The sequence below is a fragment of the Drosophila santomea genome, chromosome 2R (genome assembly GCF_016746245.2).
Source record: "Drosophila santomea strain STO CAGO 1482 chromosome 2R, Prin_Dsan_1.1, whole genome shotgun sequence".
Taxonomy (NCBI): Eukaryota; Metazoa; Arthropoda; class Insecta; order Diptera; family Drosophilidae; genus Drosophila; species Drosophila santomea.
In genome coordinates this window covers 14,961,857-14,989,753 of record NC_053017.2, presented here as the reverse complement: position 1 = coordinate 14,989,753, position 27,897 = coordinate 14,961,857, and the positions used below count along the sequence as shown (strand labels likewise).

The 27,897-nt window shown below is 42.1% G+C and overlaps 4 protein-coding genes and 1 long non-coding RNA gene across 22 annotated transcripts in view; 4 read left to right on the top strand and 1 right to left on the bottom strand.

Annotated features, from left to right (window-relative positions):
- Positions 1–8,550, top strand: part of LOC120445253 (protein grainyhead) — a 39,678-nt gene extending 31,128 nt beyond the window's left edge. For 9 of the 14 annotated variants that reach the window (XM_039625528.1, XM_039625527.1, XM_039625533.1 and 6 more), the window contains 6 exons: positions 2,006–2,062; positions 3,140–3,238; positions 6,293–6,690; positions 6,845–7,040; positions 7,741–7,805; positions 8,047–8,550. In XM_039625528.1, the coding sequence (XP_039481462.1) occupies positions 2,006–2,062; positions 3,140–3,238; positions 6,293–6,690; positions 6,845–7,040; positions 7,741–7,805; positions 8,047–8,173 (942 nt within the window). In that variant the 3' untranslated portion in view covers positions 8,174–8,550. The remainder of the gene's footprint in view (positions 1–2,005; positions 2,063–3,139; positions 3,239–6,292; positions 6,691–6,844; positions 7,041–7,740; positions 7,806–8,046) is intronic. The other 5 variants (XM_039625530.1, XM_039625529.1, XM_039625538.1 and 2 more) reach the window with 3 other exon arrangements.
- Positions 52–18,204, bottom strand: LOC120445260. Of its 2 annotated transcripts, none has more exons than XR_005615730.1 (3): positions 18,134–18,204; positions 17,537–17,715; positions 52–302 (listed from the first exon to the last, which is right to left on the bottom strand). It is a non-coding gene; the product is annotated as an uncharacterized LOC120445260 (long non-coding RNA). The 2 variants fall into 2 exon arrangements; XR_005615729.1 differs by lacking the exon at positions 52–302 and adding an exon at positions 17,247–17,472.
- On the top strand, positions 11,083–27,844 carry LOC120445255 (calcium release-activated calcium channel protein 1). 4 transcript variants are annotated; one of them, XM_039625544.2, is made up of 5 exons: positions 11,083–11,403; positions 11,638–11,819; positions 18,481–18,889; positions 25,270–25,425; positions 26,795–27,844. In XM_039625544.2, exons 3-5 carry the CDS (start codon positions 18,521–18,523, stop codon positions 27,329–27,331), a joined length of 1,062 nt encoding a protein of 353 aa, XP_039481478.1. In that variant the 5' UTR covers positions 11,083–11,403; positions 11,638–11,819; positions 18,481–18,520; the 3' UTR covers positions 27,332–27,844. The 4 variants fall into 4 exon arrangements, with proteins under 4 accessions (XP_039481478.1, XP_039481479.1, XP_039481477.1 ...); XM_039625545.2 differs by lacking the exons at positions 11,083–11,403; positions 11,638–11,819 and adding an exon at positions 18,301–18,318; XM_039625543.1 differs by lacking the exons at positions 11,083–11,403; positions 11,638–11,819 and having other exon boundaries at positions 18,325–18,889.
- Positions 14,143–15,921, top strand: LOC120445258. Its single transcript, XM_039625548.2, has one exon. The coding sequence runs from the start codon at positions 14,869–14,871 to the stop codon at positions 15,631–15,633; it is 765 nt and encodes a 254-aa protein (XP_039481482.1). The 5' UTR covers positions 14,143–14,868; the 3' UTR covers positions 15,634–15,921.
- Positions 18,910–22,588, top strand: LOC120445256 (kallikrein 1-related peptidase b8). The gene is made up of 2 exons (XM_039625546.1): positions 18,910–21,249; positions 21,339–22,588. The coding sequence occupies exons 1-2, from the start codon at positions 20,755–20,757 to the stop codon at positions 21,693–21,695; spliced, it is 852 nt and encodes a 283-aa protein (XP_039481480.1). The 5' UTR covers positions 18,910–20,754; the 3' UTR covers positions 21,696–22,588.
- Positions 27,845–27,897: the final 53 nt, after the last annotated feature.

Below are 27,897 nucleotides of genomic sequence, written 5' to 3'. Positions count from 1 at the left end.
CGCAAATGCCTGGAACTAAGTCTGAGTCTCAGTCTGAGTATCAGTCTGAATACGAGTGTGAGTATGAGTTTGCTTTGGAGTCCGGTGGCTGGCTTTAGCCTTTGGCTTTGCTGCTAACCGCAGATCGAGCGAGCTCCCACCGCGTTTTAATTTAGCAATTATCAAGCATTTTAATCGGTGGAAAATATTTGCAATTCTATTGCATCAAGCGCCAGTTGTGAGACCAGTAAGCGAGACAGCCCTCATATTACGTATACGCCATGACTTCGACTGCGGCTGTATCCTTTGCGATGCTCCGCCCACTTGCACAGAGATAAAAAAAGGCATCAAAGAATCATTTAATAATGCTATTTTCATAAGGGTTGTATTTGATATGGATATTCGCTACTGTTTGATTACTATTTTAGCAAAGGTTTTTTTATATATTCAACACATGTAACATTTAATTTCAATTGCTATCCATTTATATGAATACCTGCTTTTTCAAAAGCCAACATTCATTTTATAAATCCTGAATATTTAATATGAGACATTAAACAATATAGTTTTCATTGCGGAAACATTTTCTCCAAGTGTCCATTTAATCCGACTGAAATGCCATTGGAAAAATGTGAAAAATATTGTGAAAAACAAATGCCAAAATCGTATTGATTTTCATTCAAGTTCAGTGACTTCTGTGTGTGCAGGCTGCCAAATTGGTCAGCAGTTATTAACTGGCTGGCCATAAGTGCATTTTCCCGCTCCCCCCCTCTCCGCACACCGCCCACTCCCATTTGATAGAGCTTTTTATTTACAAATTGTTTACGCGCTGAGATGTTAATCCCAGCGACATCAACGTCTTCGAGGAGAGAGAGTCGAGTCGGTTGATGTTTTTTTTGTTTTTTGTTTTTTTTTTCTGGTGTCTTGGCCCGACTTGGCTGGCATAATGTCGATTTCGTTTTGTGCCGTTAGCTGCATCTGTATCTCCATCTTTGCGGCCGTGTGTATCTGTGAGATACTGCCTTTCCCAGCGGCAAAACTTTCGTACGCACCGACACGCAGGTGCTTCGCCCCTCGCTTTTCGCGTATATGGTACGCGCCCGCTAATTATTCACATTAAATACTGCTCGTCCACACATCTCGGTCTCTGGATGGCCGCCCGATCTTCGGATGCTGTGGCGATGTGGAGCTGTGGTGCTGGGATGTTGGCAGTGGATGTTGGATGTGGATGTGGATGTTGGATGTGCGGCTGTGACTGCTGCACTTTTACCATTAAGATTGTTTCCTTTGGTATTTTTGCGTTGATGGATTTTCTTTTTATTTTATTTCTTTTTTTTTTCCATTTCGTACTGTCCAACGACTGTCTGGCGAACTGAACTCAAACTCCGACTTTGACTCAAACTCGGACTTGGCATGCTTAAAATGCCGCGGCACACAGCCACGCATATATATATATATATGTACATATACATACATGCACCGATACAGATAAAGATGCTTATACACATACAGATACAGATGCGAAATGCACACACCTTGCACTGAATCGAAGTCGAACGAAAAATGAATTGGATGCGATACAAAGTCGCGGCTTCACTTGGCTCGTTACTTGGCTTTAAGGCCCCAGTTCCTCGGTTCCAGTTCAGGCCATCATCTTATTGGCCCGGTCCATGGACCATGATCCGTGGTCCATGGTCGGATGGTCCTCTGTGTATTGCCTTGTTATTGTCTCTCCTTCAGCGTTTTTGTCTTCATTTCTGACTCTTTCCGAGTGCGTTTGCGTTGGAATGTTTTAAACTGTCGTGGGCATAAAGAGGACATCGACTTAATAGAGAGAAAACAATTGCCTTCTAATAGCAGACGCATTTCAGTTTTTGTCATCCGATATAATTTCTTTTTATGTTCATAATTGTTTACATTTGTATATTTTATGGCATTTCTCACATACATACGCGCTCTGTTTCTCTTTTGCTTTTCTTATAATTTCACGTATTTATTTAATTTTTTTATTTTTGCCTTTAAACAGATCAACATTGCGGTTCAGTGCTTGAGCACGGATTTCAGCAGTCAAAAGGGAGTAAAGGTGAGTTTGTTATTATTTTTCATTATTTTACACAAATTGTTATTTAATTTTAATGCTTATTGGCCACAAGTAAACACTTAAGTTTGGGTTTTAATTAATTTTCCTGGGGTGTTGTTAACTTACTTTACTTACAATTAAACTAAAAGATACACCGAATACTGTCCACCTTTCTATAGATGAAATGCAACTCGGCCACATTGCCTTTGATGGGTTAAGTAATAACCAATTTAATGCCAACTTGTTAATGGCGAAAAGAGCTCTCCTTCCCCCTCGCAAAGCAAAGCGATCAGCATTCAGAGCAGAGCAGTCGTCTTGACAACGGTCAGACTGATGCTGATGCAACGTAGGCAGGGGATTTCTACTGCCACCTGCCTCTGCCTCTGCCCCCTTTCCCCTTCCCCCTTCCACCTTCCCCCTTGCCAACTTCCCACCTTTGCAGCAGCAATCTAAAGCGGATTGCACATCCTCCTGGCCAGAGTTGTAATGCGTACATTAAGTCTGATATTTCATTGACAGAAACACAGGCAGAACTCGTTGCTTTTCATTAAAAGAGATCGCTGCAGGTACAGTGGAGCTTGCACAGCGAAAAAATGTCACACATTATTCTTCAACCAAATATGTTACTAGACATCATTTAAGATTTTATCAGGCAATCTAAGTGGTTTTTATATTTAATAATACCATTTTACAAATGACCTCTATTAAATTATTATTTAAATAGCATCTAGAACACATTTAAATACACTATTTTTGCCGTGCGGCACTGAGTGTGGGCAATAGGCAAATGAAATTATGCACTTGCCACGACATGTTGCACACACATTCGCCCAACGGATGTTGGCAGTTTAACATCACTCCTGCCACGCCCCTTCGGCTTCGGCCACGCCCCCTCAGCCCAAATGACAACGGCTAATTGCAGCTGTTGCAAGTTGCTTTTGCTTTTGCTTTTGCTGTTGCTGCTGGAGCTGCGATTGCTGTCCGGCGGCATCAGCAGCAGCACCAGCTACTTTTATTTGCCCCCGGGCAATTTGAATGATACGGCCATTGTGATATTAATACGGATTCTGTTTATTCCAGGGCCTGCCGCTGCACGTACAAATCGACACATTCGAGGACCCCAGAGATACGGCGGTCTTCCACCGCGGCTACTGTCAGATAAAGGTCTTCTGCGATAAGGTAAGTGATTTTATTTTCCCTCGACCCTGCTCCCCGCTCTCTGCTGCCTGGTTACTGGTCCCTGATCCCTGATCCCGATGCCCAGTCCCCAAGCAGAGCTCCCCTATGCTGGCAATTACGCACACAGAAGCAGCAGGAGCAGCAGTGCTTCCTCTGCCACGTGCAACAGGTTGATGAGCTAACTAAAAGTGGCTACGTGCGCTGCTTCGTTTGCATTACACGGCGAGAAACAAGTCGAAGAACGTAATTATTTAACCAAATGATTTTGGTAGAAAGTACAAAAGTATTATCTGTGATCATATTTATGCATAGCTTGTTTCTAAACAATCAAGTATATTATTTAAGTACAGAACTTTCGTTATTTTCGTTAGCTTTCGTTGCAGTGTGTATCTGTGTGTGCCTGCCACTTGATGCTGCAGCTTCTCCCTGCGATGTGGCTGCAACTTTTATCGAATTGGGGGCACCGGCAGTGCCTGTCCGTCAGTCAGCCTGTTGGCCTTTAGTGGAAAGCGTAACGCGTCCAAAAGTAAATGGCCAACAAGCACATACAACAACAACAACTGACACACACACACATCGCACATCCTTTCCATGCCCTTGTTTTCGTATCTGTACCTTCGCCTTTATGCGAACCCTTCACTTTTTCGCTTGATGGGGTTTATTAATAAATCATTTCGTGGATTTCCAATTTAATTTTCTCATATCATTACACATCCTCGTCCCTGGGCCTCCGTTTGGACATGGCTTTTATTGTACGCAAAGACCCCGTACACGATCCTCGATTCCCCATACCCCGATCCCCGATCCACCAGCTCCTCCAGCTCCACCAATTCCACCAATTCCACCGATCCAGCGATCCGTAGCCATGGCCATATCGCTATCGCGACGGGCTTATATTTCACATTTGGGGCCGGCCCTTTTTCGCTGGCCAGCGTGTGTTTATCGGTAAATGTATCAATTAAATTTCGCGTACCACGTTATTTTTGCTTTTGCCCTACTCTTCCTTTTATTTTCTCTGTATGTTTTTGGGGGATTTTTGAAATTTTGATTTCACTGCAATTGCAGTTTCAGTTGCAGTTCCGTCGTTTGGCACCTCTGGGGCCCCAGTCGCCAATTATGAATCTTTAAGTTTACCACAGGGGGGCGGGGCCAAAAAGATACAAAATTACAAGAAATTCTGCCGCAGAAAACCTTGGGAAGTCTTTGTCTTGGCGAATAACTGTCATTTTGGATTGTGCAATTTTGTAGGCAGAGATACTTTCCCCCAGAAAGGAGAAAATTAGTGCGAAACATAACTTACATAATGTTGGTACTTTAATGGATTGTCCAAACATAAATTCGATTTAGTTATTATACATTACGAACAGGATCAATCGGTTAATTCGACAAAATATTTCTCAACTCCATATGAGAAATTTCATTGCACTTCAATGTTGAATCATTATAGAATTTAACTAACGTTAGTGCTAATGGTTATGTGCCTGCCGCCTCTGCGAAATGTTGGCAGCCCACTTGGTCTGGTGTCCTCCGTCTTCGTCATACTTCGAAGTCGATTAACAGCCTCCAAAAAGGAGGTAACAACGAGCGGAGGAGCAGAGGAGCTGAGGAGCTGAGATGGGGCACGAAATGAGGGGTCTGGACTGCGGCGAGCATTGACCGCATTGGGCGATTCGAGACGCCGTCGCCTTAGCTTGTTGCAAGTGGCCAGTTTGGCGATATTTTTGCCGAGATAAAATAAAAGTAATAAAATACAGTTATTTACATGCCACACACAAACGCAACAAGGCACAGCACTGCTGCCTGATGTACAGCGAATGCATGGCTCTAGGCTAAAATGCTTTGTGATAAGCGCAAGAACCTGGGTTAATATGAGGCATGAAAGGGGGGCAGCTCAGCTAAGGAGCATGGGTTTCTTGGGGCGGGGACAAACGCGGCGCAGACATCCTTGCATCATATATATGAAGCTGAAGCAGCAGCAGCGGCAGCAGCCATCAGGCCAAGTAGTTGGCTGCAACATATCACTTCCTGTGCCGCTGTTGTAACCCCCCTCCATGTGCCACCACCCCCCCTGGTCAGCTGCCTTCCTGCAGCAGCTTCCATCGCTCAATTGCTGATTTTTAATTACAAATGCAAAGTGCAACAGCAGCAGCAAGAGCAGCAGCAATGCATGCTGCATCTGCCTGCACACGCAAACTAGCAATCACCGGCGGACAAAGTAGCCAACAGACTATATATTATATAGGTATCCGTGCGATCTGTGTGTCCGTGTATCTATGTGTGTGTATCTGTGTGTGAGTGTGTGCGAGAGTGTGTGTGTGTGCAATCAGGCAACAAGCAGGTGGGCAGCTGGCCCAGACAAAGTCTTTTTCTTGCATGGTTCGAGGCGCCGCCAGATTATTTATTATGTATGCATATTTATGCTGCATCTCTAAGTATTTTATAATAATTTTTTCCCCATGTTATTTTTTTTTTTTTTTTCGGCTCTGACCCTAACGGTGTAGACCATTTTGCCAAAAGTGGCCGACGCAGACGCAGTTGCAGTCGCAGATTGCAGACTCCAACTGAGAAATCCACTGCGGTGGCGGCTTTGTCTCTGTGCGACATCGCAGCTCCCCAGGCGAGAAACTCGTTTCTCTCTTTCGCTATTTTGATATTTCCATCTTTTTTTTTTTTTTTTTTTTTTTGTATATGCGACTTTGTGCAACTGCAACGAGGCAGCTTATGGCAGTGCCAGCCATACACGAATTTAATTAATAAGTAAAGAAATATCAAAAAAGGTGGCATCCGTGCATTTGATTGATTGCTAATTACACGCCGGCTCCGTGCACCTGTGCGCCTGTGCGCAGTGGGAATTCGACTGGGAGCGGGACTTTCGCAACCCATCTGGACGCATCTTCAATGCACTCCGAAAATTCCGCAGCCCAGTCCACCCAGTCAGGCGGATTGCCAATAAATCAGGCAAACGAACGTGGCAATTGATAACCAAATTCGATCCACTATTTCACACACCGTTATATGCCCAAAACTAATCATGTTCTTTTGAATATATTTCAGGGCGCCGAGCGAAAGACGCGCGATGAGGAGCGGCGGGCCGCCAAGCGAAAGATGACAGCCACGGGCAGAAAGAAGCTGGACGAGCTTTACCATCCGGTGACGGATCGGTCCGAGTTCTATGGCATGCAGGACTTCGCCAAGCCGCCGGTGCTGTTCTCGCCCGCCGAGGACATGGAGAAGGTAGGTCAGCTGGGCATTGGCGCTGCCACCGGCATGACATTCAACCCCCTGAGCAACGGCAACTCCAACTCCAACTCGCACTCGTCCTTGCAGAGCTTCTACGGCCATGAGACTGACTCGCCGGACCTGAAGGGGGCCTCACCGTTCCTGCTCCACGGCCAGAAGGTGGCCACGCCGACGCTCAAGTTCCACAATCACTTTCCGCCCGACATGCAGACGTGAGTAAAAATCGTCCATCCATCCTTAAGTGCCACATCCCACACTCAAATATTTCTGAGAATTTCTGAGCGTGGGAACCTCCATCATAAGATCCATGCTAACACTCTTCTATCTTCTTCTCTTTACTCCGTAACTATGGACTTCTCCATGCAGCGATAAGAAGGACCACATACTGGACCAGAACATGCTGACCAGCACACCACTGACCGACTTCGGTCCGCCAATGAAACGTGGCAGGATGACGCCGCCGACCTCGGAGCGCGTGATGTTGTATGTGCGGCAGGAGAACGAGGAGGTGTACACGCCGCTGCACGTGGTGCCACCCACCACGATTGGCCTGCTGAATGCGGTAAGCGAAAGTGGCAAGCTCAACCCGAAAAAAACCCAGCCAAAACTCCCAGTCCCAAAATCTAAATCTAAAAACAAACAAAACCAAACTCGTGCTAATGGTTATAACCACCTTTTTTTCTGTAATTTTGTTCATTTTGGTCTAATTGGAATCGCTGAAAAGAAATCAAACAAATGAAGCGCCAAAATGTTCAATCTCAATCTCTAAAATCGTTAATCGACTGACTAAAGCATAAATCGACTAAAATTCAGCCGCATCTCAAACTCTAAATATAAATCGTTACTCACACGAAGAAATTCGATAATTTGTAACCTGTAGTTGGAACTAATTACGAACCATTTCATAATCAAATCTCATCCAAAAAAGTATATATACTTATGTGTATATATATTATATGTACCTTAAAACCCAAGCAGTCCCTAAATATGTTCTCCGTACACATTCCACACACTAAAGCACAAAAATATGATATGAAGGCAACGTACACTGAAACCTTATAAAAATCAAAATTAAGATTGGCTGACCATAGAAAATGAACAAAATTACACATAGAAAAACCAGCGAGTTATAAGAGAAATATTTTAGCCGCAATAGAATCAAAAAAACAAGATTAAAAACAAAAAGAAAAACAACAAATAAAAAACAAAAAACAAGAACAAAACAGACAAAACATCATATTTCTCTCGTTTCTCAATTGCAGATTGAAAACAAATACAAAATCTCAACAACGAGCATAAATAACATTTATCGCACAAACAAGAAGGGGTAAGTAAGCCAGTTCTAACCGATTCGTGAGCTAGAAAAACACAGATATACACCCACACAGAAAGATATACACCAGGATGCATCCTTTCCCCCTTTCACATCATTATAGCATGGCTTAATCAAACCACAATCTATATAACTCAAATCGTGTGCTAACTTTTTGCATGGGTGTACTGATATATATATACTAAGCCATTCTTATCGGATTGCTAACATTTCACAACTCACATTCTCATTGCAGGATTACTGCGAAAATTGACGATGACATGATATCGTTCTACTGCAACGAGGACATCTTCCTGCTGGAGGTGCAACAGATCGAGGACGACCTGTACGATGTGACGCTCACGGAGCTGCCCAATCAGTAGCACTGGCAGTATGCTGGCAGTACGGTACGGGTAGCTCCCGATAACCACACTCAAAACATACATACACACACACACACAAATTACGGACACAAGAAGTTGTTTCAATAAGCCATTTTCCATAGAGCCTAAGTCTAATATCGTAGTTGTATCGTAAATGGGACACGCAACAAATCGCGTTGCCACGGAAGTTAAGAACGTTAACATACGATACGATAAAATGTAAAATGATATACATACATATATACTTAAAATTCGATTTAGTTATTTAGCAACAATGAGATTATCTAAAATTGTTTGATCAAATTTTACATTCTCGCTATGTCTATAGATATTTTGTAAGCCCATAATCGTAATTGTAACCGTAACCGTAATCGTAATCGTACCGTGTATTTATGCTCATATATATATATGTGCGGAGTGCAACAGTGTCTGTCCAGTAGGAGATAAGTCGATAAGTCTCGTTTCCGCTCCCCTGCTTATGCTAAGACCTTAGGTCCAGGGCAAGTAAGAGTTACAGAATCTATCTTTTAGGTGTATCTAACGGAAGCATTAGCTCTGCACGAACTCTAGACGTAGCCTGATAATATTTTGTAATCATTTTGTATGTTCGGCTTAAGCGTTTTACTTGTTGAATATAAATTGTAAAATTATTTTTGAAAAAAACACACACACACAAAACACAAATCGTTTGTTCTATATTTCTGTTTCGAAACTAAATCGTTACAATCCCTTGTCCCCGCACAACCTCCCCCCTCTGTTATGTATAATTAGGATCTCTGTACACAAAAAAAAAAAAAAACAGCTTATATAGATGAAAACTTTGACGATCAAAAAATTGGTAAAACTCTCGCGAAGTAATTATCCCTAAATCTAGATATACACCTAGAGATAAGAACACTCTGCAATAAAACATGTTGATAAAAATCGTACTTAAGTCCAAGCTAAGGCAAAAACAAAATCGAAAAAAAAACAACTCAAAAAAAAAAACATTTGTGTGCATTTGTTGAAAAACAAAAAAAATATCTAATGAACAATAATCAGCCGAGAAAGTTGATTCAAAACTAAACAATTTAATCGAGTAACGATGATGAACAGTAGCGCCACAAATAATCGCAACATTCGAATGAATATATAGACACAGATATATATATAATATGTATAGGGATAACACGTCGCATAGCTCGAATGCGTTTACAATCTTTGTTTGCCATAATTAACAGTTTAATTTAATAAACGAAAATGTTTTGTGTACAATGTTATTTGAATTCAAGCAGAGACTTCACCGCGAGATTTGCTTGGAATTACGAATACTCCGCATCGATTGCTACAATTTTGAACAGTACGAGTTCAATGCTCAATATTATTATTAATTGTTTATTAATTGTAATCTCCCTTAACTTTTACGCCACCTTACACTCTAAAAATGCTCTATTTTCTCTCTCTGCTGTCCCTTAACTCTTTTAAGAGGGCGAAAATCGTTTTCAACTTGACATTTTCGGTGTTGTACATCACAATTTGTTTTTAATTCTAGCCCTTAGTTCTAAATGTACTATTCAAGATTATACAATATTATGATATGAGAAGAGAGAAGAGGAGAAGAGCTAAGATATCAGAGGATATGAAATGATGATGATGAATCGAAAATCTTGCCGGCATGTTATAATTCTATACGTTTAGTTATCGTATACTTAAGTTCTACGCTCTTTCTATATATTGTATACACAAAACATACACATATATTTTAAAAGCCAATAATTTATTTTTTGTTACTGTTGGAAAACAATTCCGCGATAAATAGAAAAGCGAAAAAAAAAACCACAAAAAAATCGTGAAAATGCAACTGAGAATAAGTGACATTCCATCGTGTGAGAAGTGCATGTCCAACTTGAGAAATTATAAAAGAGACAAACAAACAAAATAAAACAAATTGTACAATATAATTATAATGAATACACAACATTTAAATAAAGAACAAAAAGTAAGCAAATAGTCTTTTTTAAATGGGTTGCCTAATTATATTTTAGTGGAAGAGATTATTGCCAATTTCAAAGCTTCCAGTTAATTGAGTAATTAACAAAATTATAAAACAAAAACAAATTATCTGAGTATCGGTATTGACCCGCTTTTCAAAGTAACACTTTTCATAGCAACAAAAAAAATCTAAAAGAAACTTTAATAACAAAATTCAGCAATATAATTTATACATTTTTTTATTTTTATTTAACTCAAGTTTTTTTGCAAACCCACTTGGTTTTTAACTTGGCTGTAAGGTTTATGTGGCGAATGTAATAAATTTGAATGCTTTTAAAAACAATTCTGCTGAAAGTGTTATTAAATGTTCTCCAAAAAAGTTTTACAAGGCTTATTAAATAAACTATTTATAAAGTTAAAACAACCTAAAGTCTTATAAAAAACAAAATGTTTGTTTTTTACATGTATCTGTAAAATCAAATGTCAAATCGATGTACACGGCCTGTAAAATATCTATACATTATACAAAACTATCTGAAAAACCGACTGATTGGACTTTTGAGAAACCCACGAAATCTAACGGCAAAATCACCTGGGCCAGCAACAAAATGTGCAACGCCGCTGCTGCCACTGCCGCTGCCGACGTCGACGTCAACGTCGCTGCAACTGCGCTGGGGAGCAGAGACATCGGCATTTATTTATCTTTGCGTTGGCAGCAAACTTTTCATTCATTCGGAGCGCTCGCAGAAAAGCGAACGTGTGTGCTCGTCGCAGCCGTGTTTTTCTTGTTTTTCTTGTACCTCTAATATTTGCTGTTGCGTTTCGCGGTCTTCTTGTATCTTTTTTGCATTTGTTCCTTTTTTTTCGTGTTGTTGTTGTTGTTGCTGTTGTGCTTCGAGATATTCTTGTATTAATTTTTATCCGCTTGGTGCTTCGGTTGCTTTTTTTTTGTTGGTGCCCATTTCCTAAGCATCGTAACTGTTTGTTCGTGGGTCTGAAGCATTTCATTTGCACAACAAACAATGTGCAAATATTTGGCCGACATTTGACTACACTAAAATAATTATAATCAGTGACAAGATAAAAAAAATAGCTCGCTGATGATCCGCAGATAACACGCCGCTCCACCAAGTAGATCTGCATAAACAGCACCCAAAGAGTGACAACCAGTCGTCGAGTGGAGACGGAGACCCATATTTATCACATTCAGTTAATTATTCGGAACGATTCGCGACGGTTGTGGGTTCCAGCTACATAATGTAAGCACTATTCAACTTTTGTAAATTTGAACGTCTTAGAAACTTCAAGCCCTTCTGTATAAACTACATGTTAAAGTGAAAAGTTAGATCCCAATGAGTCTTGTATCTATTGTAACCAGTAGTTATACTATGTATCTTTTATAGTACAAATTGAAAGTATTCATTTAGCACAACTTATATTTTTAGTCAAATGTTTTGCTTTAATTTCTGATATATTGTGAATTTAACTTAAAGCGTCTTCGGTGCTTGTCTATTTATGGAACTAGAAAGTGCACCAGCTGAAGCCGGAAAAGTTGCCACCCCAAACAAGTGCTTAAAAAACTAGAAATAGCAACGAACCACAAATTTTAGACCATCGTTTGAGCCGAATTAATAACTAAAAATAAAGTAGTTTGGACCAAGCAACAGAAACACAGGTGAGTGAGTAGCTACCCATTTCTGGATTCCCATTCCCATATCCATTCCCATTTGGAGCTTCCCTTCTCCTGTCGATCATTTGCAATTCCAAGTTGCACTCAAACTACTTGACAATGCTGAAATTTCAATTGCAATTTACACTTTCGCTTGTATACATTACCACCGACGAATAAGTTCCATTCGATGCCAATTACTATCAATTGAAAAGGGCGCGAGCCATTGATGGAATCGAAGCTAACGGTTTTGGATTCTATCAGATCAGGGCCATTGCACTGAGCCAAAAACTATGGGCTTTCAAATGAAATTATAAGTTTCTCAATATCATAGGTAGATATATTTCCCGATTATAAAGTTACTTAATTGCGATACGCAGCATATAAACATTTGTGTAGCACTTCGCATGGCGATTTTCTCTGAGTGTATCCCCTGTTGAATCACAGTTTAACCCTTGGCACGCCATCATTGTGTCATTGTAATTACTGTTATTCGAATTGGGTTCGCTTAACTTTCGTGTTTCATATCGCTTGCATAAGTCGCGAATCTAGATTTTCTGGGAAAATTGAGTAATTTATTTTGTTTAACAATTAAGCCAAATAAGCTCTTACTCCCAGGATCTGTGCTGCAAATACTACCCTCTCTCTTATCTGAATCACCAGTCATTAGCCATATCACGCTGTTCGTGCTCCGTCGATCGTCCAATCATATTGGAACATTCATTAGAACCCAAGTTGTAAGGCGGATGATTGCTGACAGCATCGATAGTTAATTGCACAACGTGATTATGACACCCGCCCCGCGCTCATACCTTTAATTGAAATCCAACCAAACTAACTTTGGGTTCATTAAAATATATTCATACTACGATTTATGGCTTCTCCACGGCGTCTGGCCTTGATAGCCCAAGTCAATTTTTGAAGAATTGTGTAAATTTGCCCCGGGCACACAATGTTTCCATGTTCTGAGTACCGACCGAGCACCGATACACTTGAACCCTTGTCAGTCTAGAGTCTAGACTCTTGCTTGAAGATCTGGATCTGTTGGCAGAACCTTTGGCCGGGTGGCAGAGATTCAGGGGAGCACGGGGAGCGAGGTGGGGCCTGAGGTGGCTGCCACTTGTTTCGAGATCCAATTACGCAGCTCAGTAAGTCAGTGGCCAGAACGTGTCAAGTGTGAATTACAAAGCCCTGGAACTGCGGCTGCAAAAGGAACATCACTTAATGTGTTTTTAAATAATAAAGGGCTGTCATTAAAATTCAAGAGTGTCACTGGCCTCAGCGTTTAAAATGAATTTCAAAAGGAGAGTTTAATATTTTTTCTAAATATGGTGCAGCAATAATGCATTTATACTGTATCTCTCTCTCTCTTTGAAATGTATATAATGTTTTATAACATTTACTCTTAAGAAGCCATAAGCTAAGAAATTAAGATAAACATCGTTTGGCCCAGTTTCTTGCAGTGTATGGATGAAATGCACATTGCCAGAGAAAGATCGTTTCTGTTTGAATCGGTTGAGGCAGTTAGCCGGCAGTCTCAGCTGTTTGGGCCAAAAGCTTCGGGTTCGCAAGCTTTTATCGCGCCACTAATTAACTGGTTTAAACAATTTCCCCTGTTTGGGTTTTCCGTTTGCGTGACTCTTCCGCATCTGCATATGAAAACTGGGCAACTCAAACAAACAGGGCGAAGATCAAAAGGCTCATTCGCTGCTGGTAAAGTCGATCGTAAAGTCCACTGATCCACTTTTACAATTAGCCAGAAATCATACTGCAGCAGTTGGCTAAATAGATCTTTACGATGCCCAAATTGCTTGACAATGGCCAATGGTTTGGGCCGTAAAAAGTATCTCATTAAGCAAATAAGGGCAATGCGAGTGGGTATGAAATGTACTCCCAGAGCCGCAGAACGTGCCAATAATACTAAAGTATTACTTTTTATCGGGGAGATACGAAAGCGTACACACGATGGTTTTTCCCCCAACGACGACGACGACGTCGACGACGATGTGAGATTGCGTGGGGAAATGGGTAAACGGGTAAATGGGGGTATTATGGGGAGTGGAGAATCAAAGTTTCCTAATAGATTGGCGTTGTGCTTGAGGAAATTGTCGTCGTCGGGTCGCAAAGTAATTCCAGCTCAGGCCGATCGCTACTACTACTACCACAACTACTCTTTCACTCTCCGATTTTCTCAGAACCCCACAAGCCCCCCCACCCAAAAAAAATTTCTCACTCTATAACGTGTATGGCCCTCTCTTTCTCGCCGGCGTAAAAGCTCCGATCGGATCGTGCTTGGGGCATTTCGTTTGGGTTGGGGCTTGTGATTTCAGTTTCAGTTTTGAAGATCACTCGCTGCGAAGCGGACGCTTGGCACAGCGAAAAGAGAAAGCTGAAGTTATTACAATTTGCAAAACAAAACAAAATAACAAATCGATCTTTACTTCGAACTCTGTAACACTTGTGTACTTAAATGTGAATAAATATTGAGCTTAATCCAACAACAGTTCACATCCAACGACAAAAAGTGTGAAGTGACACCTTCCGCAGCCCAATATCAATGCCATGCGATCGTGAAAACACTCGATCGTTCCAAATCCGGGGTCAGAAGCTCTCCGGCTGATTAACACTCCGCATCTACGCGCCGAGCGAATAACAAAATAAAAATAAACAAAAAACAGGCAAACACACAAATACGGCAAATAACGAACAGCAACAAATTGGCAGAAACGCGCGGAATATAGAAAAACACGTTTCCACACAAAAAAAGGCGATCGGAGCAAAAACAATTTAACCAAATAACAAATAACACAAATTGTAGTCGCTTTTGTTATTCCGTATACTATACACGCGCGCACACGCATTCGAAATTTAAGGCCCTGATTCTGGCCATTACCAAATATGTCCAAAAGCCGAGCTTGAGTTTAGATTGCGATTGCGTCGAGTCGAGCAGCTTGTAACCCGAGCAGCCGTGACCACAGAAAACTCATTAAAGATACTAGATATCTAGATATCCACATAGCTATATAACCAACCACTACCCATACTCGTATACGCCATGGAGCGTTCGCACAGCTGTAGTAATTTCGAGGGCAGGACGGGGGCCAAGGTCGCCGATGGTGCAATTGTGGAGCAATTGGCCGGCAGCAGTGAGCACCTGTCCAGCGCCCACTTTCCGCCCAGCAAGCCGCTGCGCAGACGCAGAAAACTGCAGCGACAGCAGAGCGCCGTGGATACGGATGACATGGAGTATGCCGCCGATCTGGAGGAGAATGCCGATCCCGATGGCGAGAATGTGTCGCCCATCGCCTCCTTGCCCATGCGTCACATCTCCGCCACCAGTACCCGTTGCCTGCGGCACGAGGAATCCTTCGAGTCCTCCAGCACGGCGCCCGAACTGAGTCCGCAGGCGCAGCGGCAACAGCGCTTCAGTAGAGTGCTCCTGCGTGATAGCTCCGTGTCCGTACAGTCGGACTCGAGTCGCTACTCCAGCGTGGATAGTCTGCTGGAGGCACGCAAGCCAGATCCCGAGGCCATACTCATCAACCTGGGCTTTGGACCGCTCAGCTCCGAGGATATGCTGTCGCGGATACCACGAAGATTCCTCAAGCCCTCGCAGGTACCGGGAATCGATACGGATGCCTTTGTGCAAAGACTGACTCTGGCTCGATCCCTGGCCGATTCGAGTGTCCTGGGCTATAGGGGTCTAACCGGCAATCCCGACATGCCGCCCTCCTCCATTGTGGCCAGCATCATGAAGCGATTCGAGGTCAATCATCATCGGAAAAACTCCATGGGCTCCATCAAGCCCACCATACAATAAGGGCCCTATGAATTCTTAGCCATACTCCACAAGTTAGTCAGCCAAATAGAGGACATCTGTTTACGCTTAATTGTTGCCAAGCGGGGTTATGGGTGACCTTTGACCGGTGACTGGTGACTGGTGACCTATGACCCATGTGATCGTCTTGTCTTGTCCATTAGTCATTACAAGTGCCGCGTACTTAGCTGTTTATCTGTAATATTGTATTATTGTATACGTACTTCCTCCCAACTATTGTGAACTCGTTATAGGCATGTATTAAAGATGATATTTTATGAGACATTTGAAGTCGCTGCGTTTTTCGGTCTATTTATGGTTATAGTTCTATTCAAAGGCGGCAGGTTTAAAGGCCTAAATCTACATAAAACATGAGCAGTTTGTGGTTTGCAGCAGATGCTTATATGCGTAACAAAACAAAACAATAACTTGGGCATACCAGTTTCAAAAGACTCGTATCGATTAGAGGAATGTTCAAGTTTCCAAGAAAATAAACCAGAAGTTTCCATTTCAAACACAATACGCAATAATTGCCGTTCAGTTGAGGGGACTTTGTAACTGGTCAAAAGTTACACAGAGTATTTAATTAAAAAGAGCTTTGCAGTGTTATATAATTAGCACCAATAAAAACATTGAAACCTTTCGAGATAAACAAGATTTCGAGAGTTTCAAGTACTGGAGTTCGATTCCAAGAATTCGACGTTTCTCCAAGTCGACTTCATGTTGCGAAATCTGCGTCACAAATAAATTTGATGATTGTTTATGTACATACATTGGAAGTTGAACAATTCTATTTGCGATATAAGTACATATTTACATATTAGGGTGTACTAATGCCCACAAACACATATTCATGGTGTTTGCATTGTTTAGTGCGTTTTTTTTTTCACTTATCTAAAGTTTCTGAGCGACGTTTTATTAATAGCCAATGACTGGGCATCTTGAGTCGCCGCATGCCCCAAGCAAAGGAAACAATAAATACGTATACGTATGTATGTACATACAAGTATATCGGGTACAGCTGGGAACCAAAAATACCCATAAGGGATTACAAAGTCTGCGGCACTCGGATCGCTTATTGATTTCAATTGCCCGCAATTGTTTACATTCACGACTCAAGACGTGCTCACCACGGGAGCAGGGCATGCAAAAATATTATTTACTCTACCTCAGTCCTCAGTACACATGTATGCTTATTATTGGGCCCTAACCCCTCTGACCCGCTTATTCGGATGCCAAACAAATATTGTATAGCCGCCTGATAACCGATAATGGCATTTGCGCACATTTGTAACACCTTGAAGGCGACGCACGGTTCACAAGGAATTTCTAATACGTCCGCATACAGCTGAGGATAGAACTCTAGGTTGAAGTATTAGTTTTAAAACCCAACCAATCAAATATATTTGAATTTCAATTTTTAAAGAGAATTTGAAAGAGAAATCTCGTAATGATACTCTTCGTTATTGCCCAGCAACGCAGAAAAGTATGCACCAAAATACAGCATACAATTCTAATTAAATCTTCTTATGTGAAAAATACCATTTCTCTATTCATCATTGTCTGGAATATTTATTTAAATATATAGGTAATCTATAATTAATGTTAATTGCCTGGACTAACAGATACTCATTATTCTTTTTGTGTATTTCATCTAACCGTAAACAGCCACTACTGTTAACATTCATTATACGTACCTGCTAGCGTTTTACAACACTAGATGCTTTACTTGTAAACTAAGCTTGCAAGGCAAACATTTTTAGAGAAACTTCAATATCGAGCGGCGTTAATTATAAGAGTTTCTTAAAAAGATCCTTAAATGGGGTAGTTAGTATTGAGCCCCTATTATTTTGGTCGCGATTGTTACTATGCATACTTGTATATATGGATGTACATATGTACTTACGTGAGTGCTCGCGCTTTGGGCATATCCAATAGATAACGGTTCTAGGTCTGTTCATCGGCACATGACTCGCTTTATCTATCGATGGGATGTAAATTAATTCCCAAACAAAGCAAAGCACAGCACAAGCGAAGAAAGAGGGGAAGGAAAGCGAAGAAAGCCATTGCCAAACACTTGCGAAACTGTGGGTGTGAATATTAGAAGATTGACAGAGAGGGCGAATAGCACAGTTATGCGAGAACCATTTCGCACTCGTCACACTCATTCAAAATTTGCAAGTTCAAGGCGGATAACAAAAAAGAGAAAAAGTAGCGACAGATGCAATGTGCATACACATATATGTTAATACGTATGTACATATGTAAGTACACGAGCAGACCAAGAATAAAATAATTGAGGACTACGCCGGAAGAATGTGAAAGAAAATTAGCAAACCAAAACGGAAAGAGAGCTCTTTGCAAGAGCGCGAAAAAGGAAAAAAAAAACCGAGCAAGTGCTATCGGCCATTTCAAATGTGTGTCAGGGCGTAAAGTTCTGCAAGCTATTTGATTAATTTCTGTGCCTTGGGGGGCGTATGATTTATTAGTCTGTGTCACTTACCAGTTACTAAATATAAAATCACCAACACAGTAAAACACAAATAACTAGATGGATGTTACAGAAATTTGGCGCCTTTTGCTTTCAAATATATCGGTAACAGCTGATGGCTGTGCTGTCAGCACTAGCGCAATCGATAGATCGATATGTTGGCGTCACGCGTTAGGACATTTCATAAATGCACACAAGTAAAGCAACGAAATGCTGTTGAATTAATTTGTTTTTTGTTTAGTTTACTTTCAAACCTCGCCGATCGTACTTAATTAGCACCACACATTTGCGCCGTGCCGAATTGTTTAACTTATTTCGTTACTTTTTTTGCTTGCCTGTATTTCCGTGCACCATGGCAGACGTACTTAAATCTACAGGAGAAATCGCTGGCCGTAAATCATGTCTGTGTGGACCACGGCCAACACTTCGGGCCTAGAGACGCCAACAAAGTCGCCGCTCACCTCGTCGGTGCCACGGGTAGCGAGGAATTCAGCGGTGATCACCACTGGCAATCACCAGCAGCACCACTTCCAGCACGTTGTGGCCGCCGCCGTTGCAGCCGCCACTTCAGTGGCCACCGGTCACCAGTTCCAGCAGCAGTTCCCGCTGCATGCACATCCGCATCCGCACCCACAGCACCACAGCAACAGTCCCACGGGAAGCGGCAGCAACAGCAACAACAGCGCAGGATTCCAGCGTACCAGCATCAGTAACTCGCTGCTGCAGTTTCCGCCGCCCCCGCCCCCTTCATCACAGAACCAGCCGAAGGTAAGTCCAATAACAAATCAATTCCAATCCCCAATCTCTGTCTACACGATCCTCCCCCACTCCACCGCCCCCATTCTTAAAGCGATGCTATGGAAGCTGCTCTCTCGCAACTCTCTCTCTATCTCTCTGTCTCTCTCAATTCTACTATCTCTTTCTCACGCGGTGACAATGGGCGCATTCAGCAGTTTAATCGCGACTTTCATCACCTAAGCTGTGATTTATGATGGGTCACGAGATTTCTATAATAAAATATATAGATCCCGATAATTAATTATTGCATATATTCGAAAATAAATTGAATTTCGAGATTATTAGTAGATATTCAGAGGCAGTTACAATTATAAATGTATTCATGTGCCATAAATTAGTTTAAATTCAAATTTTTTCTTTTATGCGATTACAATTAGCAAGTTTCCCAATCAAAATAAAGCGAGGAAAGCACAATGACATTTGCTGAGTGGGCTGCCAGATTCAATTTGTACATTCTAAATAATTTAGCTGCAGCTATATTTATATATTTTGGTGTCTAAAAACGATATATAAAGGACATAAACTAATTTGTTGTACAAGTGTGGTGACAAAAGTATTATTTGTAACTCAGTTTGCTTAAATGAAAAAAAAAAACTAAATTTGTTATCTGTTAGTTGACAATAATATACGTTTAAATCAATAAACTTTAATTGGGAATGCTTATTCGAAACACGGTCGGGTAAGTCGGGAATATTTTAATACATTTTACGAAACCTCGTATATTTGCCACAATATGTTCTCCCAAAAACGGTGATGAATAAATCTGCTCTCTAATCGCCAAGTCCCGTCGTAAATCACGTATTACTCATATCTCCGAATTCGCAGACCTCTGCTGAATGCGCCCGTTTGATTAAGCCACGCAATCTGACACATAAACACGGCCTACGTTTCAAGTCGAACAAGATCGCATAGACACTCGAAAGTACACACAACAACGCACATATGTACATTATGTATGTATAAACCTGCTGAATTATTGAACAGTGTTTTGTTTTTGGCGAACAGCACTGGCAATGAAATTGCAAATGCTCATGGAAATATTGTAGAACCGGCGTCTAATTGGCTCCAAGAGTTGTACGTTTCGCTTATCGCTTCTGCTGTCCTCTTGTTTGTTCTTGTTATTGTTTTAATTTCACCGGCGATAATAAATACACGCACCCACCCACGAGTCCCACGAGCTGCAAAGATATGGAGGTGCTCCTTGGTCGGCTTCTCTGAAATCCAGGTGTGTGTTTGCATACGAATTTGGCAGCCAACGAAAATGAAACAGCACCCGCCAGCTGACACCTTCTGTTTTTTTTTTCTGCTGCTTTATCGGTGGGTCTTTTGTATTTATATTCACATTTTTTAAGTGGTTACATTTTATTTATTCTGGAGGAAGTCAGGCGCCCGGAGAGCTCCGGCAAACAGGTTCCATTTGACCAGCCAAGTTATTATTAACATTAACCAGATTTGTATTTGTTTAAGGCCAAAAAAGGAGGCACTTTCCATCTCGACTTGTTTGGTTTCCCTGAGTTCAGCTATATGGAATATTATTTCAATCATTTTTTGTTTATTTGTGTTGGCTTTCAGTTTCATAAGCATGATGCTCCCCGTGTACCATATGTTCTCTATAAAAAGTTTCTTAAAGATATCAAAAACCATTTTAGTACTCTGTTTATTTGTTCAATAGTTTTGCGAGCAGGTGAAAAAACTGGTGCTTGCCCCTTTCAAACTGTTTTTATAGTTTCTAGGAGAAAGTATTTCCCATTAAAACATAGTTACTGTAGACTACATTGCCCAATTTATCTTTAACATAAAGAAAGAATACAGGTGTGCTTCCCGCCTCATTGGTGATGCAGTTCCTCTTACTGTTGCTGCTGACCTTCTCATCTGCTTATTCAAATGAAGGGCAGGAGGAGCTTCAGAGGAACCTCTACATAACGGACAATTATCACCAGAATGTGGTGTCCATACGGACGCGCAAACACATTCGCTATTGGGGTGACAATCACTTCTGCGCCGGCTCCCTTCTCTCCGCCTGGTGGGTCGTCACCTCCTGCTGTTGTGTGAGCACCGTGCCGGAGAGCACGCCAAACAAGTCGAATAGTCGCAAGAATCTTAGGGTTGTGGTCTTCACACCCAGGCGATTGAAGAAGCCATCGCCCAAAGACGTATTTCACGTTCAGAAGATTGTATTGGAGGAGAATCCCTTGGGTGGGTGCTCCCAATTGGCACTGCTGAAGCTGGATCGCGGCGTAACTGGTCAAAGGTTGGCCATGATGCTGCCGGATAAGGAGTTAAACAGCACCTGGCTATGCAGCTCTCTCGGATGGGGCAGGATATACTACGTAAGTTATACCATCTGCGAGGTGCCCCGCATTCTTTGCGTTCTGTGTAACATAGACCAATGTATTAAAATCCAGTAACTTGGTTCCAGGACGGACCCTACTCAAGCGAGCTGCTCCAAATCAGAACCCAGAAAATTTCGAGCTATAGCTGCAAGCCCGACTGCAACAGCTGCCTGTGCATGGGTAGCTATACGGGCAGGGGCAATATGTGCCAGCAGGACTTGGGCAGTCCACTCTACTGCGATCGCTTCCTGTACGGCGTGGCGCGTCGAGTGCAAAGTTGCGAGGCTGAGGGCTTCATGGTGTACACCAATATCTACCGCAAACGCAAATTCATCGAGGACACGTTGAGTGGGGCACCCTCGCAAAAGAGCTTCTATTCTTTCGTCTACTTCCTTGCGGAACTGGTGTTAGCATCGTTTTTTGTAGTTTCAACTGCATGTTGATAGCAAACCGTAGGATACATTGTACATATTTAAGGGAATATACAGAAGGAAAACAGTCTATAAGTTAGTGCAAAATATGTACATTGAAGTACTGACTCATTCTTCAAATAGTTTCTGGCTTCGAGATAACTACGTCAATAAGCTGTGTTACCACCTACACATACTCATACATACTTGTCAGAGGATATTGACCCACAATATGGTTTTTTTGGAGCATTGTGTCCGTGGATTCGAGTGACTTTCCGTTTGTAGATTGGATCTTGACTTACTACTCGTTTAAGTTTAAGTTCAGGGTCGTGTGTGCGTGTGTTTAATCACCCGACTTGTCTTCCCCATTCATCAGTTTGATGATCGCTGATCGATTGCCAAAAGTAGCAGCAGACACCGCCCCCTCGCCCTTCCCACCTGACCGCCCGCCCGCCCGCTTCCACTCTTCTCACCACCCCCCGTTACTTTTTGTTTTCCTGTAGTTTTTGGTTTCGCCTCTTTCGATTCTTCCACTGTCTGGTAGCTAGCTCTCTTTCCGTTTCTATTTCTCACCCACTCTCTCTTTAAACGCTTTCATTGAAATGGTTGTTTTGTACAGTGCAACTTGGCTAAAGCGAACTTTTGGTAGCTGAATGATGAAACTATGAAAACTATGAAAAATTCTACTACAAAAATGAGTAGAATAAATAGTATTAAAATAAGTATATATGTATATTTCTACTTAGTTTTCTTTTCTCTTACTTTGTTCTCCTCTGTTATTTTCTGAATACATTTTAAATTCTTTTCTATTTTCTAATTAAAAAAAGTCTTTGATTGTTAAGTTTGCGTTTTTCAAGTTCGTTGCTTGGGAAGTTGTACTGTCACAGTTCGATTGCCATTATAGTAGCTGTTGTTGTTTTTTGTGTCATCGCAGGCCGCACCGTTCAAATTGATTGTCGAATTTGAATATACGTCGTCGCTGCCGCTCACCGCCGTCGTACCGCTTGCTTACCGCTCAGGCTGTACGCTGCTCCGCTGGCGGGCAGAGCCGCCGCCGTATCAGTTAGTTGTTAACTTGCCATCGCCGAAGGAACAAGAGGCGCGAAAAGCGAAACGCGAACTGCGAACCGCGAACGCAGAAATGAAATCGAATCGAATTCAATGTGCTGTGCAACCGCGCACCTGAATTAAATTCGTGGCGGAAAGACAAGAATTACTATTCTTGCGTGGCTCTTTTTTATTTTCTTTTTTTTTTTGCGGAAGTGTCGCCAGCATCCGCGACTGTTTTCAGTTTTTTTTTCATAGCGTTTTAGCTTTTCTCAGCTAGCAGTATTTAGGGTACAACTCTTGGCCTCGGCCATATCAAAAAAAAGAAATATATATACATATGTGAAAAAGTCGGCAACAAGTGCCTGCGAAAAAGTTGTGTTTTTATTGACACATGTATTTTACATTTTATAAGACCCATAAATGTGTGCTTATAAATAACAAATAAAAAAGTAAATATTTCAACGCACCCAAAAGACAGAGAGATTGCGGCGAAGCTAGAGAGAGGCTATGAAATTTTCAGCGTGCGTGTGTGTGCCATTTGTGGGTAATTGTTGATCAATTGTCATGTGCAATAAGGTAAAAACAATAACACCCAGCCAGAATATCAGCGAATTCAGCATCATCAATGGGAAGCATTGCAAAATCAACCAAGTGAAACGGAACCTAATGAAAATCGCTGAAAACAACGAGATTACAGTGACAAGTGGCAAGTGGCAAACGAACTCTCTCGAACAAAGATTGCTCGCCATTCGACGGGTACAGTGAATCGTCGTTACTGGAATTCAGCAAGTCGCGAGATATATGTACAAAATATGTGCAAAAATGTTGATGTGATTCACTAAATAAAAACCAGCATAAAAAATATATATATGTTATATGTTATACAAACAAGTCCTACGAAATCCAAGAAAATTACAACGACGATAGCAATAAAACCACGAGTTCAGCGATAAGTTGATATTTCAAACACAGGCTTCTGAGAACCAAGAACAATGGAATCAAAAGTCGCCAAGATCAAGAGCAATAACATTAATATTCCAAAGACCCAAAAACTGTAAAAGGTCGTCAATAAAATAAATATTCCTTAGACGAGAGAGAGAGAGAGATATCCATGAAAATGTCATTAAATCCAAATATCGCCCAGGTTCAAATGGTTAAGAAATGAATAATATAACTACTGCGAATCAAGTGCTGTGAACGGCAAATTGAAACGTTCTAAGAAAGTGCTCCATAATTGAGGCAGGGCGTTGTCGATAACCAACATGGGACCTTAATGACCTGATGGAATATTTTTTTATTTATTAATAAATGCCAAATGCCAGACATTGGAAGTCTGCCGATCTGTGCGGTGCAACTTGTGGAGCATAAGGATCGCTGTTTTCAGATCACTCATCTTGCTGAAGAGCTTAAGAACTGAAATATAAGTAAGCTGGATTTAAACACTAGAATAGAAAACAGATTAGACTGTATAGAGAATCAAAATTTAAGTCGAATCGGATTGGTTGCTGTACGCCAACTTAGAATCAATATTACAAATTATATATTATTTGTATTCTTAGCCAAGTTTTGATACTAACTGGACCTAAGAACAAGCCTAATATTTATTGTCGTAAAGAGTGCAGAGGATTGATAACAATCCGATCATTATCAGACTGATTATATCTGAACCCACCGAGCGAGAAAGCCAAGTTTGCACTCAAGACAGTAGTCCATGCCACCCTTCGAGGAGGGGGAAATCGAAACAGAGGAGCAGATACCTCTAAGGCCGCCCCGACGCGCCAAGAAAATGAAGTCAGCGGACCAAGGGGCCGCCCCACCGCCGGCGGAGGATCACGAGGAGGAGCAACTGCTGCCGCCGACCAGCGGAGCGGGCAGTCTGCGTTATGCCCGGGCCAATTTGAGCCAGAGCAGCCTGATGCTGAGCCACCAGCAGGGCTCCTTTGAATCGTCCACCGAGCGAACGGCGAGCAGTGAGACCCTGGATGTAATGCCGATATCGAGGCGCTACCAGGTGCATCCGCAGCCGAATCGCATGGGGATTCGGCAGCCAGCCTCGGCCTTGGCGAGCGCTCTGCATGCCACTGCCAGATTGGCGGCCAGTGTGGATGCCTATACGGCGGCGGCTACAGCCACAGCTACGGCCACAGCGGCAACCGGCGACTACGGCGGCGATTATATGCGCCAGCATCCGAACCTCCACCAGCAGCAGCCCCTCACCCAGACAACCCAGCCCCTGCACCAGCACCACCACCATCAGCAGCAACTGGGCAATCTGAGAGCGAGCAATTTTGTGGGGTCGTCGCGGTATCTCTATCACAGCCAGTTCAATTCGAATTCGCCGCAAACGAGACGCTTCACTGCGCAGCGAGACGGCTCGCCAGCATTCGCGGCTTCAGTGGCAGCAGCTTCAGCGGCGGCGGCAGCTTCAGCAGTAGCACCAATAGCGCCACTAGCACCACTAGCACCACTAGCCTCCATAGCATCGCCCCCATTTGCGGCCCAGCCGCCGCCCTTTCAGTTGCGCACCTACCAACAGAACCAATCCTACCGCTTTCAGCCGCGCGGACACCACCGCACCGCCAGCAGCAGCATGTCGCAGTCCGGCGAGGATCTCCACTCGCCCACCTACCTCTCCTGGCGGAAGCTCCAGCTCAGCCGGGCCAAGCTCAAGGCCTCCAGCAAGACGTCCGCCCTGCTCTCCGGATTCGCCATGGTGAGTGTACCCGAAATCATATTTACAATCTTAATTACTAAGAAACAAAATTGGATTAGTCGTAGCGTCATTTGCTATCTACAATTTGAGTTTTTATAGGAGTAAATATATTAGTTTATGTACATTTAATCGAATCTGTTTGAGAGCCACTTGGAAAAATTACATTTTGTAGAGAAAGCAATTTGGCTCAAAAACCACATCAAGTTGGCCACATATGTGCATTAAAACAAAGCCATTAGAAATTATTAGGCATTAATAATACATTGCTATTTCGTGGACTACAATTTACATACTTTTTTGGCCTTAGTAGTGGATGGTTTTGTAAAGCATTGGGCCAACTCAATGTGCAGACAGAAACCGCATAATCTTTTTATTTGGAAATGGCATTTGTGTTGATCAGCACAAAGTGCAGAAATTGTCACCACGAACACGGCATACACTGCATCCCAAGACAAATTTGATTGTATTAATAAGAGTTTCCACTTGGCGAATCGCGCAACGAAATGCAATCTGTTATTTGTTCCGTTTGAGTGCCTATTACCCTGCTCGCCGTCGCATTTAAGTAATTTCAATCATGACAGGGATATTGGGATATATGTACTATATAAAATATGCAAATACATACATCAGTAATTAGCCGTCTTTACCTTCAAATGTTCCTAACCAACATAATTATTTTCGATGCCGGCAGCAGCAAATTGAGGGCCAACGAAATAGATTTCATTTTATTCCCACTATCGTTGTCTTGGCCAAACAAGTCTGTTAGCTGTTTGCTGTGCGCACATATGTATTCTTTCACCCATTAATTATGGGTAGTTTAGGCTTTCTCAAACTTGTATAAATAATGGAAAAAATCGAAGGGAAAACTTACATGCAAATAATGATACATTCGTTGGTTTCCCAGCATTGTTAAAGTATCCATTAACAAATTCCCACTTAATGTCTAACAATTCCACACACGACACAGTTAAAAATATACAAATAATTAACTATAGCATGCCGTTCATAATATTAAATAAATCAATTAGAAAATGTACAAGTGTCGCAGGTGCTGAATTATTAGATTAATTAATTGAGTGACGAGGTATTCATGGGTCTCTTTTTTGGTTCGTCAACTTGTTATGCATTCCACATGTACACCTAGCCTATTGAAGAAGAAAGGGAGGCGGGGAATTGGAGGCGGAACAGATAAATTAGTCCATTCCGACCATACAATATAAGAGAAAAGTTGCTTATTTGCCAATTTTGCAATTTTCTCACGAGAAATGGCTAATAATAATAGAGGCGATGCCGGGGAATCGTTTCGATTGCATCCTAAATGAATCAAAAATCATTAATGACGATGATTTCCTTTTGCAATACCCAATAGGTGGCGATGGTGGAGGTGCAACTGGATCACGATACAAATGTACCGCCGGGCATGCTGATAGCCTTTGCCATCTGCACCACCCTCCTGGTGGCGGTGCACATGCTGGCCCTGATGATCAGCACCTGTATCCTGCCAAATATCGAGACGGTGTGTAATCTGCACAGTATTTCCCTGGTCCACGAATCTCCGCACGAGCGTCTGCACTGGTACATTGAGACGGCGTGGGCCTTCTCCACGCTGCTGGGACTTATACTCTTCCTACTGGAGATAGCTATCCTCTGCTGGGTGAAATTCTACGATCTGAGTCCGCCGGCGGCTTGGTCCGCTTGCGTGGTCCTCATCCCGGTGATGATCATCTTCATGGCCTTTGCCATACACTTCTACCGCTCCCTGGTGTCGCACAAGTATGAGGTGACAGTGTCGGGTATCCGCGAGCTGGAGATGCTGAAGGAGCAGATGGAGCAGGATCATTTGGAGCATCACAATAACATACGAAATAATGGCATGAACTATGGCGCCTCCGGGGATATTGTCTAGCACCACTAGATCTAGATCGAACGTAAAAGACAGCGGCTCAGGGCAAGCTTCAGATTAATTTAGTGAAACACATATTGTAAATTTGTAGTTGATGGAAATTGTGATACGCGGAATTCAGTAGATTTCTACTACATATATATATATACGTGAACTGTATTGCGTGTGGATCGAGTGCTGTGGTCCTTTATTATACACTTATAGCAATTACAAAGCACGGATATTGACAATGATAAAAGACCCCAATTAAAGCAATACTTCGGACCAACATGTTCGATGAATATTCCTCATAAATTAGCTCATATTTGTTACGTATTTATATTGCGTGTATTTTAAATTGTATGCCGTATTTTTTGGAACCATCCTAGGCAGTCTTCCCTTTTTACGTTTAAGAATAGCTTGGACACAACTCGTTTGATTGTCTTCGCCCTTAATTTAATTTTAGGCCAATTGTGTAAGCGAAACCGCGCTGTAATTTATACTGTATAATTTATGATTAAAAGATTTTTCTATAAACGGTGTTGGAGTTTTATTTGCATTCGTGATTTATAGGTGCACAATATATGAGT

Bases quoted from the DNA above. Each gene is read 5' to 3' on its own strand.
- LOC120445258 (XM_039625548.2), top strand. From the start codon at position 14,869: ATGGAGCGTTCGCACAGCTGTAGTAATTTCGAGGGCAGGACGGGGGCC.
- LOC120445256 (XM_039625546.1), top strand. From the start codon at position 20,755: ATGCAGTTCCTCTTACTGTTGCTGCTGACCTTCTCATCTGCTTATTCA. The intron at 21,250-21,338 runs GTAAGTTATACC...ACTTGGTTCCAG, and splicing joins GATGGGGCAGGATATACTAC to GACGGACCCTACTCAAGCGA.
- LOC120445255 (XM_039625542.2), top strand. From the start codon at position 24,424: ATGCCACCCTTCGAGGAGGGGGAAATCGAAACAGAGGAGCAGATACCT. The intron at 25,426-26,794 runs GTGAGTGTACCC...AATACCCAATAG, and splicing joins TGCTCTCCGGATTCGCCATG to GTGGCGATGGTGGAGGTGCA.